The sequence below is a fragment of the Haliotis cracherodii genome, unplaced genomic scaffold, assembly GCF_022045235.1.
Source record: "Haliotis cracherodii isolate W230 unplaced genomic scaffold, xgHalCrac1.p SCAF_10, whole genome shotgun sequence".
NCBI lineage: Eukaryota > Metazoa > Mollusca > Gastropoda > Lepetellida > Haliotidae > Haliotis > Haliotis cracherodii.
The window spans coordinates 42,954,635-42,968,743 of NW_027266265.1; the positions used below are offsets into that span (position 1 = coordinate 42,954,635).

Below are 14,109 nucleotides of genomic sequence, written 5' to 3' on the forward strand. Positions count from 1 at the left end.
GACTCACTTACACCCAAGAACCGTTGTTAAGTTGGGACACAAGAACATATAACGTTAACCAACATGGCACCAGAACGGTTTACCATTTGTTTTTATGAACTTAGGCTAAATGAAGAGTCGACTCGGATCCATAACGATAACTATTCTGTGTTAAGTTCTGCTGGCGGGGGTTACAGCGTTCGGAACGTATCGATCCCCCCGGGAATAGATCTGCCTGATCACACACACACGCGATCGTAATCTCTCTGTTTAAACCCTCTATGTAGCACTCTGTCGAACAATTTAGAAACCACACAATAGAAAATTGAAAATACGTGTTGAGAGCAACTGGACCCATTTATCGGTTTAAACGCTAGGTTATATTTATATTCTGAAATTGATCGTTTACTGTCACACTCTGTATTTGACAGAGGGATTTATATTTCTAAATTGTACTGCTGCGGGGCTTTGATATCTCAGAAAGTGGTTAATAAAGAGAAACACAATTACAGTGGTATTGCCATAGCGGGTTCCGTCAACAAACTCGATGAAGAAGGCGCCTCTGATATGGTTATGTGATCGGGCTTCATCATGGAGACTTTTAGTTTGAATTAACGATATAATTCTGGCTGCAATGTGGTTTGGAATTTTTTTCACATTAGTCTCTAGTGAGTTTGACGGAGCGTGGCGGTACAGAGCTTCTGAAACTCGGTCCGAAACCAGAACTCACTGGTTGCGAGTTTGAATCCAAGATCGGCCGATTGTGGCCCTTGGTTGGCACTATGTCCGTGACAGGGATTTCACGAATGTGGTACCACAGGACCAATGTGCACCATCAAGAAAAGTTGAAAAATAATTCATGCAAAAACATACAGATGTATAGATAAAAGCGACAAAACCCTGACCATATTCATAAGAATTTTATAAAAGTAGAATCTATTGTACGATTCCGAGGATATCTTGATGAATAAGATGAATCACTTTCAAATAGTGACGTCACCAGGTGATGTATTAGAACCCTCGGATTCCCCTTCCTCTCTCTCTCTCTCTCTCTCTCTCTCTCTCATTCTCACTTTGATCTCATAACAATGGTGATTAAAACCTAGCAATCATTTTAAAGAAGATTTTTCAATATTTCAATTTTAACGGTTATTATAAAGTAAGACAATGTCTGGTACCTTGCTTACAATATGCAGGGCTACGTCAGTGGCGCTATGGAGTACTGTAAGCCGATACACACATCGGAAATAAATAAAACCTACAAAAATATTTCCATAATCATAAGAAATCTCTACTAAAAGCAGAGTGCTTTGTACTATTCCAACCATACCAGACCGATTCCGTGGTCTAGTGGTAGAGCGTCCGCCCGGAGAGCGGAAGGTCCGGGGTTCGATCCCCGGCCGCGTCATACCAAAAGACGTTAAAAGATGGTACTTGTTGTTACCCTGTCTGGTGCTCGGCATTGAGGGGCTAAAACAAGGACTTGTCGGCTCGGAGTCAGTATACTGTGTCTGAGTGGGGCATTAATGTTAAACTGCAGCATGGTATCTCAGTGAGCTAGCACTATAAATCGGCATCAGTCCGGACTAGTACAAGCAGCCACACATACACACATACGTGCATGCACGTCGCTATATAAGTGCAATTATCTTTGACGCGACGTTAAACCCAATTTCACCCAAAATCACCAACCATACCATCTGTCTATGAATCACTATCAAATAATGATGATATGGGTCTTCTCATAAAGGTGAGCGTATCCTGACCCACCTGTAAACACAATGTAAAGCAAGTCAAGTGTTCACCTGAACACACACAGACAAAGGCATGACAATGAAGCAGGCTGCGATGTTAGCATCAAGATTCATAGTTAAAGATGAAACAATTTGAAACCGTTCTTTCAAACCGAGCCATGATATAATGCACAACAAAACATAAATAAGTTACCTTAATACTCTGTATGTAAATATATCAAAGGTAAACAAACTGAGCAGCTGACTGTAACATCAACCTGATGAATAAAATGTAGATAATGGTTATTCGATGTGTCCGTCCATGTTTGATAATTAACACAAGTACACTTCGGACCATTAGCGCCAACTGGGGGCCATGTTATGGATCATTTAACGCGCACATTATATATTTCCACTAAGGTAACGACACTTAATTATCATAGGCATTCTAGTGTATATAACTGATAGATAGTTTTCTAATTTATCATCTTGCATTTCTGAGTGGTCATAGTTTATTTTTGCCAGCGCATTCTTTGCTTAATGCAGTGATATCAATATTTGATCTACAATCCTCGTTGAACCCCTCGTCCCTCAATAACCGTCACTAGGAAAACCAATATGGTTAAATGATTCAGAACAATGCTGACACAACGAATAAATCAGTTGTAAGGGTTTGTGTTCTTGCCCATGTTTGTATTGTTATCATAGCTTTTAGTTAGTGCGTAGTACATTAATCATTGAAGGATAACACACAGACAACACAGGTAAACCAGGTCTCCTATAACTGATGTATTTTACGTCACCAACTGCTGCTTTTTGTGTCATTTTCCAGACTGTTTGTCAGTCATGTCTCTATTTCCTCTCAAGTCGCCTGAACGTCCGTCTCTTTAAAGGTGAGGTGAAATGGGGTATCACGCCTCGCACTTATATAGCGACGCGCATGCACGTGTGTGTGTGTGTGTGTGTGTGTGTGTGTGTGTGTCTGCTTGTACTAGTCCGGACTGATGCCGATTTTATAGTGCTGGTCCACTGAAATACCATTCGCAGAAACCGCAGACTCCGAGCCGACCAGTCCTTGTTTTAGCCCCTTAATGCCGAGCGCCAGACAGGGTAACAACAAGTACCATGGTTTAACGTCGTTTGGTATGACGTGGCCAGGGATCGAACTCCGAACCTTCCACTCTCCGGGCGGACGCCATTAGACCACGGCACCTCTATAGTCATTGTGCGTTTGTTGGGATAGGAGATGTGAATACTGTTGCATAGTAACGTGTTTAATTCATAAATGCAGCTGCCATCTACTGCATGTTATCGTACTTTCTCATCTTGTTTTATAGTCATGTATCTAGTTCATTTCTATATGTCTAGGACCGCATCCCTGGGCTAGTGGATAGAACGTCTGCCCGGAGAACTGAAGGACGGTGGTTGATCCCAAGCCGCGTCATACCAAAATACGGTAAAAGATGGTACTTGTGTTTCCCTGCCTGTCACTCGGGATAAAGTCAGCTGACGCTCAGAGTCAGCATATGTGTCTGCGTGGGGTATCCATGTTAAGCTGCGACATGGTATCTCAGTGGACTAGAACTTCAAAACTAATACAAGACAGGACTGATAAAAGCAGTCACACGCAACGTTAAACGCCATTTCTCCTCACCCCACCCAGCGTCTAGGTCTGAATGGGCGGACATAACACCAGTGGGGATAGCGGGTTAGAATTGGTCGGAGAGGCGACTCAATGGAACGGGTGGTCATGATCGGTGACTTGGTTGATTGCCTGTCTCGGTACCTCGAGGGCGTTGATCGTTGCATGTAATATCAATCATTTTGTTTGGTCAAATTCGATTATTTACAGGATGCCGTCATATAACAGCACTGTTGCTGAATACGCCGTTAAACAGAAAACGTAACATGAATAGACATATGCGTAGATTCTTTGCACGTTTGTTTTCTGTTCGGACGAGCGTGTGGGTGATGTCATTATCGTTTTAATTAGTTTTACGTCGTACGACTCTTCCTCAGACGTTGTTTGATTAAGGATACGACATTCTAGGCCTCAGTAAAGCTTTAAAATGTTTTATGGTAAACACGTGGAGGACATTTTCAAGTTTGACGCGTCATTGACAAAAATTATGTCTGATGCAATTCTTTATTTTGACCATATGCTTTGCCAGGTGAACAGTTGACTTGCCTTTACGTGTGTTTATGACGGGTGTCACCACTGGGGCAGGATACGCTAAACTTTTCGCGAAAAAATCCGGTCATCACTATTTGATAGTTATAAAAAACATGCCCAAGATATATTCGGCGATACAATCGACTCTGCTTTCAGCGGAGATTTCTTATGTATATGGAAACCGTGTTGTCGCTTTCATTTCAAGAATATGTTTTACAGCAACAGAACATTAATATGGGGATCGATCGGGTATGGAACGAGGCGTACTGTAGGTTGTGATGTATGTTGATGATTCTGGTAGATGCGACGCACAGCTAATTTCATAAAAATATTAAAACCAATAATGACAACAACCGTCGTCCGAATAGAACACAAACGCGCCATGAATCTACGCATATACCCATTCATTGGACGTTTTAGTTGTTACAAACAAAAACAATAAACAAACCAAGTCAAAAATTGAAATTCACAAAACATATCAATTAAAAAAACTTTCAACATTAAATATACCAGCAGTTTTCAGAGTGTTTCGGAATGCAATGTGCAGAGTCAACAGAATATTTTGATTCAGATAACTGTCCTTCTCGTTAACAGCATGAAAGTTTATATATAGAGTGCATTTTATAGAGAAGAGTGCATTTTATCGCATCCAATTGAGCCACTCCAACATTTCTGAAGCTAACATGAACATCCGCGAATTTGTGTATGTCTATCTTTTATTCATGTGGCGAGCATTAGTAACTTGATTATAGATGCATGCTCTATCAAATTGTTCACAACGTCTGTGAAATCAATACTGAATCTCATACAACAGCAGTGTGCCCTATCAAATGTGCTTATTACTTGTGAAGTTGAGTATGACCATATGTTATGAAGGATTACGTGGATCCACTTTTTGGGCTTGACGCATCATAATGACTACAAAAATAAATTACTTGATCAAATGCCCCTTTTCATCATGATATAAAATACATTTTCAACATTTGTTACACATTTTTTCTCATGAGTGAGTGAGTATGGCTTCAACCCGCTTTTTAGCTATATTCCAGCAATATCACGGCGGGGAACACCAGAAATGGGCTTCACATATTGTGCTCATGTGGGGAATCGAACCTGGGTCTTCAGCGTGACGAGCGAACGCTTTAACCACTAGGCTACCCCGCCGCCCCATTTTCTGTTGTTATCTGGTTCCCACATTCAGGACTTGATATACGTTTCTGTACGATGGCTTCAGTCTCCGTGGTTAGTTAGAGAGACACATTACGCTCTCTCGAGCACTGGCGCAAACACGCCTCACTGTCAGACATATTTAGCGAAACCGTGTTATCTCGAACACTGATAACTCGATTTTCATCGCTCTTCATTATTTATCAGTATTTGAATGTCCCCATAATTCGTTGACTGCCTCAATACTTGTAACATGTATTATGTCCGCTTATCTCGAACTCGATACAGTGCACTGTTACCGAAGGCCGATCGTATTCAGTTCCATTATACAATGAAGCACGCTCAATTGTTAGAACTCTCCCATTAATGCGATTCAGATTAAAATGTCGTGAGGTGTGAAATTGTGGAATTGCAGCATTGCTACGTGATAGTGTCGCCTCTACACACAACTGCTGACAGTGACGTCTCTACATACTATCACGTGATGGCGACGTCTCTACACACTGTCAAGTGATGGCGACGTCTCTACAGTCACGTGTTAGTGACGTCTCTACACATTATCATGTGATGGCGACGTCTATACATAGTCATGTGACAGTGACGTCTCTACAAATTATCATGTGATGGCGACGTCTAAACATACTGTCACATGATAGTGACGTCAGTAAACATTGTCACGTGATGGTGACATCTCAACATATAGTCACGTGACAGTAACGTCCAAACACACTGTCACGTGACGTGACGTCTCTACACACTGTCAAGTGATAGCGACGTATTAACAAACTTACGTAATAGTGACGTCTTTACACACCGTCACGTGAAAGTGACGTCTCTACACACTGCCACGTGATAGTGTCGTCTCAACACATTGCCACGTGATAGTGACGTTCTAACACATTGTCACGTGATAGTGACGTCTCAACACATTGGCACTTGATAGTGACGTAGGATCACACTGTAACGTGATAGTGACGTCTCAACATGCGAACACACTTGTGTGTTAGAGACTGTTTGAGCGCATACATATGATAATGCAGCCAATTAAGATGTTCCATAGCACTTATGCAGAAGCTGTGCCAGAAGCGCGATAGATTATATTTCTGTTCTCAGCGTTACATGGTCGAGATATTGCCGATAAGAGGTAAACTTTAAATCTGTTCAATTGTCGTTTCCGGTAGACGGGGCAGCAACTCGCACAATCAGGTTCTCGACTTGAGCGAAATACAGTTCTGTTCCAAGTAAAAACGACAAAACAGTTTCTTTAATGTCACCGACAGATTCCGACATAACCACGCGTTTATGAATCGCTTTCCAATTGTGATGATACCAGGTGTTCGCGAAACGGTAAGCGTATCCTGCCCCACCGGCGCCACCCGTCACAAACACATGTAAAGGCAAAGCAAGTGTTCACCTGTAAAACACATGGGAACAGATATCATTTTTATCATTCACATGTCGACCATAAATCTTATTGAAAGCTTTACTAAGTTGAGGAAAAGTCGTATGACACGCTTTTAAAACAGGGGAGACAAATGACCATGTATGTCCTTTTAAGAGAATCCATAGCCGTCTCGATTATTATCCTTATACAGCTAATGTGGGTTTCACTAGTTTGGTAAATCCTGCGTCACTTAGCACATTTTCAAAAGGTCTAAGAGAGTTCCTACTCGTAGATCACAGACAGGCAGAGACAGTCCTGCAGACTCAAGATTAATGTATGGTATTTACACGGATGCCACCGTATCACGATCCTGCCTACAAAACCATGGTCGTGTAGGGCCTGTGCCTGTGATAGTCGTGTAGGGCCTGTGCCTGTGATGGTCGTGACGGTCCTGTGCCTGTGATGGTCGTGTAGGTCCTGTACCTGTGATGGTCGTGTCGGTCCTGTGTCTGTGGTGGCCGTGACGGTCCTGTGTCTGTGATGGTCGTGACGGTCCTCTGCCTGTGGTAGTCGTGTAGGTCATGTACCTGTGATGGTCGTGACGGTCCTGTGTCTGTGATGGTCGTGACTCAAGATTAATGTATTAATGTATGGTATTTACACGGATGCCACCGTATCACGATCCTGCCTACAAAACCATGGTCGTGTAGGGCCTGTGCCTGTGATAGTCGTGTAGGTCCTGTGTCTGTGATGGTCGTGACGGTCCTGTGCCTGTGATGGTCGTGTAGGTCCTGTACCTGTGATGGTCGTGTCGGTCCTGTGTCTGTGATGGCCGTGACGGTCCTGTGTCTGTGATGGTCGTGACGGTCCTCTGCCTGTGGTAGTCGTGTAGGTCATGTACCTGTGATGGTCGTGACGGTCCTGTGCCTGTGATGGTCGTGACGGTCCTCTGCCTGTGGTAGTCGTGTAGGTCATGTACCTGTGATGGTCGTGACGGTCATCTGCCTGTGGTGCTCGTGTAGGTCCTGTGCCTGTGATGGTCGTGACGGTCCTGTGCCTGTGATGGTCGTGACGGTCCTGTGCCTGTGGTAGTCGTGTAGGTCCTGTGCCTGTGGTGGTCGTGAGGGTCCTCTGCCTGTGGTAGTCGTGTAGGTCCTGTGTCTATGATGGTCGTGACTGGCCTGTGTCTGTGATGGCCGTGACGGTCCTGTGCCTGTGGTAGTCGTGTAGGTCCTGTGCCTGTGGTGGTCGTGACGGTCCTGTGTCTGTTATGGTCTTGACGGTCCTGTGCCTGTGGTAGTCGTGTAGGTCCTGTGTCTATGATGGTCGTGACGGTCCTGTGTCTGTTATGGTCTTGACGGTCCTGTGCCTGTGGTAGTCGTGTAGGTCCTGTGTCTGTGATGGTCGTGACGGTCCTGTGTCTGTTATGGTCGTGACGGTCCTGTGCCTGTCGGAGTCGTGTAGGTCCTGTGCCTGTGGTAGTCGTGTAGGTCCTGTGTCTATGATGGTCGTGACGGTCCTGTGTCTGTTATGGTCGTGACGGTCCTGTGCCTGTGGTGGTCGTGTAGGTCCTGTGCCTGTGGTGATCGTGTGGGTCCTCTGCCTGTGGTGGTCGTGACGGTCCTTTTCCAGTGATGGTCGTGACGGTCCTTTGCCTGAGATGGTCGTGACGGTCCTGTGCCTGAAATGGTCTTAATGACCACCTTTTGGGAGGTGTGTACCTTGTTTAGTCCATTAGTAAAACAGCAATATATGCCTGCAGTGCCAACACCATGACAGCATTCTGTAGACACGAAGCCGCAATGCTAATGGATGTTTCCACTGACATGTGAACCAATATTCGCAGTCCCTATGACCTATGTTTTATGCCCCACGGTTCCACAAGCAGGGATGACATACAGCGTCTTCAGACACAACATGCAGGTCTTCGTGCGCGCTTCTCGCTTGATGGACACTGTGCTGTCACTGTCGTTACTCTCGGACGATGTGTGTATATATGTATACCACGGCTTCTAAGGGAAATACCTGCTCAATTTAACAACCCAGCGTCTTAAATCACCACATTGTTTTGTAGACCTTACTCTGGCACATAGAATTTGGCAGACACTACATCATCTGTCACACGAGGCATGGGCACCTTTTCAGAATCTGTCACACGAAATGAAATCTGTTAATCGACAGATGGATCTATTATATAATCTGTCGCACGCCACGAAGTTTGTTTGTTTGTTGTTATTTAACGCCGCACTCAACAATATTCCAGCTATCTGACAACGGTCTCTAAATAATAGAGTTTGGACCAGACATATATCATGACTGATATCATGAGCATTGATCCACGCAATTGGGATACGATGACATGCATCAACCAAGTCAGCGAGCCTGACCACCCGATCCCGTTAGTCGCCTCTTACGACAAGCATAGTCGCCTTTTACGGCAAGCATGGGTTGATGAAGACCTCTTCTACCCCGGATATTCACGGTCGCACACGACGAAGATACCGTTAAAATATTTTACACGAGACAAAGGTGCCGCTGATGAATAGTTATGGCATGTTCGTTCACGGCCTTGTATTGTCAAATAAGAATGCAAATTTATTCCGGGATCCACGCACTCTAAAGAATTTAGCAAAGGTGATTTTTCATAAATTAAATCTACTAAACTAATTGTTCTTAATTTTCAAAACAATGGATCGGTAAAATATCTGACGTAGTTTTGCCAATGGTTTGGGCATACATTGTGAACGTGAAACAGTCCCGCGATACCTACACATATATGCGGTTCGTATGGGAAGAGGAAGATCTATAGTTCCATTGATAGACCGTAATCGAATTTTTGTAAATAGGTTAAAACAGAAACTCTATCCGTATCTTGGTGGCTGGAACAATGACGCTGACTTGACACTGACTTGCGCAGGAACACCTACCACCTCCGTGAGATACATCCAAGGTAGCATCCTTCATTTGCCTCATATCTCTGTCAGATCAATCGTTGGCTGCCTGTTCTAATTTAGTAGAATAAAAACAGCAGGCATAAGAAAGGAATTGGATGTAACTGATAGATGCAAGGACCAGATTCAATAGATAGCTGTAATTGGACGCCGAGTAAACAAAAACTCAAATCTGAGGCCGGCAACGTTGAAAGGAGATGGACGTGTGCTTCCTAACATTGGCGTCGTGCTAATGACAACGGTCTGTTTTCATGGAGGCGTCTTTAATGTTACATTTACTTGGAAAACATGGCATCTTGGTAATAGATTAGACACAGGACTGATGGTAACACTTCGTAATGAGCCATTTGTAGCTCGGTTTAAGAAAAGGGTCATATATATTAATGAAATATCCGTCCTCGAAATGTCAAGTCCCAATGGGGGAAACTACAGATGAGATCAGTCTGGCATTTATATGACATCATATTAATATTCAAAAATTATCATGACAATACATATGGGTATTCGTGTATAATTGGGCGATCGAATATGTGACTTCAGACAAAGTCGAAGGTAACACAGACATGGGGCCAGTCGATGATGCCATAAAATGAGTGTAGCAATCTTGAAATGTGTATAAAAGTGGAATAAAAACCCAAAGTTTCTTTAGCTCGTTGCATTGCATACATTTACAAGCATGTAATTCATGCATAGCTTCTATTTTGGGAACAGCCTGTCTGTAATAGCTGCACAGCATGGCTTACGTACGGCTGCCTGTGTATAATAATGATATAGATCTGATTACATGTGTAATGAAGAGAGCGCCTGCTTCAAACCTCTCTCAGAAAAGTGTTCTTAAGGCCGAGAAGACCGGAAGTGTTTAGGTGTAAGGCGACGCAACCAGCCGTTCGGAGTTGCGTCCCTTAGACGTGATGGATTCGAGTCAGATTCGCGGTTAGGTTTGGCCACATTATATCTTTACTCTTGTCATTCACCAAAGTGGTAATGTTAATGACCTGAATCCCTTTGGCCATCCCGTGAAGATCCGGGTTAGAACTGGTCTTCAACAACCTATACTTGTGAGCGACCAACAGGATCGGGTGGTCAGGCGCGCTGTCTTGGTTGATGCATGTCATCGTATCCCAGTTGCATAGATCGATGCTCATGATGCCAATAACTTGATTTTCTGGTCCCGACTTGAATAATTACAGACCGCTGTCATACAGTTAGAATATTACTATATACGGCGTTAACAAACAAGTAAACAAAAAGAAACATCATCAATTTGGCTTTGAAGCAATAAGTGAATAATAAGTCCTTTCTGCAGATTATTGTTATAATGTTGTCCTCCCTTGACACATATAAGGGTTAACAAATAACGATGATTCTGTGTGTAGTTTACATATATGAGGCTTACACAAGGTAGATCGATTCTAAGATGTCAATACCCGTATTGTCTGGTCCGGACTCGATTATTTACAGACCGCCGCCATACATCTGGAATATTGCTGAGTGCGGCGTTAAACAAGAAACAAACAAAACTCTGGCTATCACATTTGTTTCAGTCAATGCCAACGAAAGATGAATTTATTGTTCTCATTAAATGCATCATCAACTCAACATAAAGTCACGTCCCTTATATTATAATATCTGTTTGAATTTTCACAAGCTACTCACAATGTGAAATATTAATCCAATATTACAAAGGTTACCATACTGGTTTATTAGTTTTTTCCTGACTTAGACTCTCTGACTCGCTGTGAGATTCAACCTGTATTCCCTCGTCGGTTCTGATGTTGACCCTTTGGGAAGACTACAAGACACTTGGCGCTGAATTATGTAAAGAATCAGGGCATATTCGACTATGAGAGTCTTAATACTGGAGGGAGGTCAGCCTACTTGTGACTTTTTGAAGTAAAGCGTCTGCACACCGTGTTAATTTCATTTCAGTTGTAGATGGTATCCAATGGGCGTCAGGGAGACAGGGGTGATATATACATTATTAATGCAAATTCTGATTGATGCATTTTTTTTGTCGTGATAATTAGTGCCGCTTTAACACGAGATGAACACATATAGGATCATTTATTCAACACTCGACAGGATCCACAGGGGTAATTCATCCTGAAGCGGAGAGGTTTGGATAAGTGAAATAAAAGCCACAAAGCCCTTTCCAAAGTCATTTAAAAACTCTGCCAAAAGTGTCGATTGTACGAAAATAATGATTAAACTGTACATGCAAAACTGAACATTCGGCTGAACGATGGAAATGGATCGCTGGAGTTTTGTTTAAATAAATGCGACAAAATCCTTTTCATAATCATGGAATATAACTCGTCTCGATTGTCCGACGAAACTTTCCACTGGGTGTAAAAGACAAAAAATTGGTGCAGTTTATGTGAAAGGATCAGAAAAATACCACTGAAAGCTGTCCACTGTACGGCAATATGGTAAGTATGTGTTAATGAATGCTATCAAATAGTAATGAAACCAGATTTTCGCGAAAAGGTGAGCGGATCCTGCCCCACCGTTGGGAGACACAAACACATGCAAAGGTAAGTCAATTGTTCGCCTAAATACCCAGATGTTTAAATGTTAGTTGAGAAGTATCTCAGTAATATCACGGGGGTCAGCTTCATGTTTGAGGAACAAAGTGAAGCAGTTTTCCTCTTCGGTTAAACTCACGAGCACGGGTAAGGTGCTGACAAACCAGTAATCAATCAGGATTGATCTGGAAGTTGAACCCACACTTACCGGATCCCGTTAGAGACGAAACCTCGAAATGTGATTTACACCAGACCAGCCATATCAAGCCTGTATGAGAACAAGCCTACAGTAACTGTAAGAAACACGTTTGACAGAATTCATTTTCCATTACCTCAAATTATATTTAGTCTCAATTATCCTTCACTTAACCGTGGGATCACCCTTGATTGATTAGTTACTGAAATGTCCTTTAAAGGAACCATGTATACATTTCATAACAACTATTTTAACAATTGTCACAACCTACCATTTAATAATGAGCACACGGGTATATTCTCGTCTGAATTCGTATGTGTTGCTTCAGCACTGTGTATTCTAAACGAACGACCTATGGGCCGATGGACAGTTAAGAATGTCTTCGGGAATGTGTACCTTGCCATTGTGACTAACCTACTGGAAGCCATACCAATATTCGTTCATTCCTCCTAAACTCTATACTATCTAAACATTACCATCACACGCCCCTCGTCCTATGAAACGATCTATATACTATATTACCTATCTTTTATTCATGATTCGCTGATAACAACTGTTTCTACTCGGGCTTTCTTGGTCCAACATTTACATATGAAGGCCCTTATGATCCTTTCTAGACGATGTCATGTTTCGGTAAGGAAATTACGTGTCTGAAGTGAAAAAATAATTTGCACACCGAGTCGAGACGTAGGGTCTAAGCGGCTGCTTGTAAAGACAGAGCAAGGCATACAGGAACGTCGTCCTAAGTAATGCTGGTGGGTGTGATAGATATTGGTCAGGTTTGGATTGTATTATTGCTGTCTATTAAAAAAACATAAGAGGAGTTGAGATAAACCCATTTTGAAGACAAAACGTCTACCTCCAGATATTGTTTGTGGTGCCATGTGTAATATTGAGATATTTTCTTTTCGTTGTAAGGACACTTCTAGATTCATATGCCTCATGGAGTTTGACAAAACTCAGCAGACAAAAATATGGGTTTGGAATGTTTTGAATCAAACAGGCTGGGATTGCCAACTGGCGTGAGTCTAGCCCCCCTTTAAGTCTTTTATTATTTTCAGTTTACAACATGTCTTAATGTATATCATGTGACGAAATGTTCAACTCTGGTTTAAAATGTTAAATCACAAAGTGGGGTAATCTAATACTGATGGAGTGTGAAGAGATTTGACATCTCATGGAGGTACATACTTATAATTTGAGATACCAGAAAGGTTCAGTTATGTAGTAGCCACTTGGTTGCCTTACCTCTTCAGAATTTAGTTTTATACTTGATGCCAAACTGATACGCTGTGGGACATATCTGAGATGATTATATGAGGAACATGGGGATCATATAACACAAGTAATTGAGTAATTACCCACGACACACTCAGACACGTTCAAAAATGTTAGTGTCAGCAGTGACCGAATTATGTTTGTTGATCTTTTGTACAAATCCACCAACCACACACAGACACAAACGCGCAAGCACGCGCGCGGGCAACAAAACATTCTTAAAAAGACACAATCAGTTTAGAAATCACATTAAATATGTTTTCCTGTTACCATTGGGTGATTCAGTGTTTTTAGTTTCGAGACCCTGTACTTACTTGAGAAATTGAGCCTGGCAAAATCCCGCGCTCGGTTATCCATTGTGAAAGAGGTAGTGTTGTCCACACAACAACCTAACGTATCAGCTGTTGCCACAAACAACGACGTTGCATAACAAGAATTCCCACTCAAGAAAATCTCCGGAGAACAAACCCCGAATCACATTCGCCGATACCCCACACTGGCAGAACTTGTAACTTTAGATTTATCCTTCAGACCGCAGAGAAAAATCGTTCCCGCACACCGGTTTCTTCAATCTGTCTTCCAAGAAACTACCTTGCACGTGAAAAAAGTGAAAAACCTTCCGTGCAAGCGATCAATAACTTCTTCATAAGTTTCCACAATCACCAAAACCGTCAGAACTTGAACGAAACCGCATTGCCTGAACTGAAACGACGATTAGGACGT

At 42.6% G+C, this 14,109-nt stretch overlaps 1 protein-coding gene across 1 annotated transcript in view; it reads right to left on the reverse strand.

Moving 5' to 3' along the window:
- Window positions 1–13,749, reverse strand: part of LOC139450982 (serine/threonine-protein phosphatase 6 regulatory ankyrin repeat subunit A-like) — an 81,127-nt gene extending 67,378 nt beyond the window's left edge. The window contains exon 1 of the mRNA XM_071232806.1: window positions 13,701–13,749. Coding sequence (XP_071088907.1) covers window positions 13,701–13,743 — 43 coding nt within the window. The 5' untranslated portion in view covers window positions 13,744–13,749. The remainder of the gene's footprint in view (window positions 1–13,700) is intronic.
- Between the last annotated feature and the right edge of the window lie 360 nt (window positions 13,750–14,109).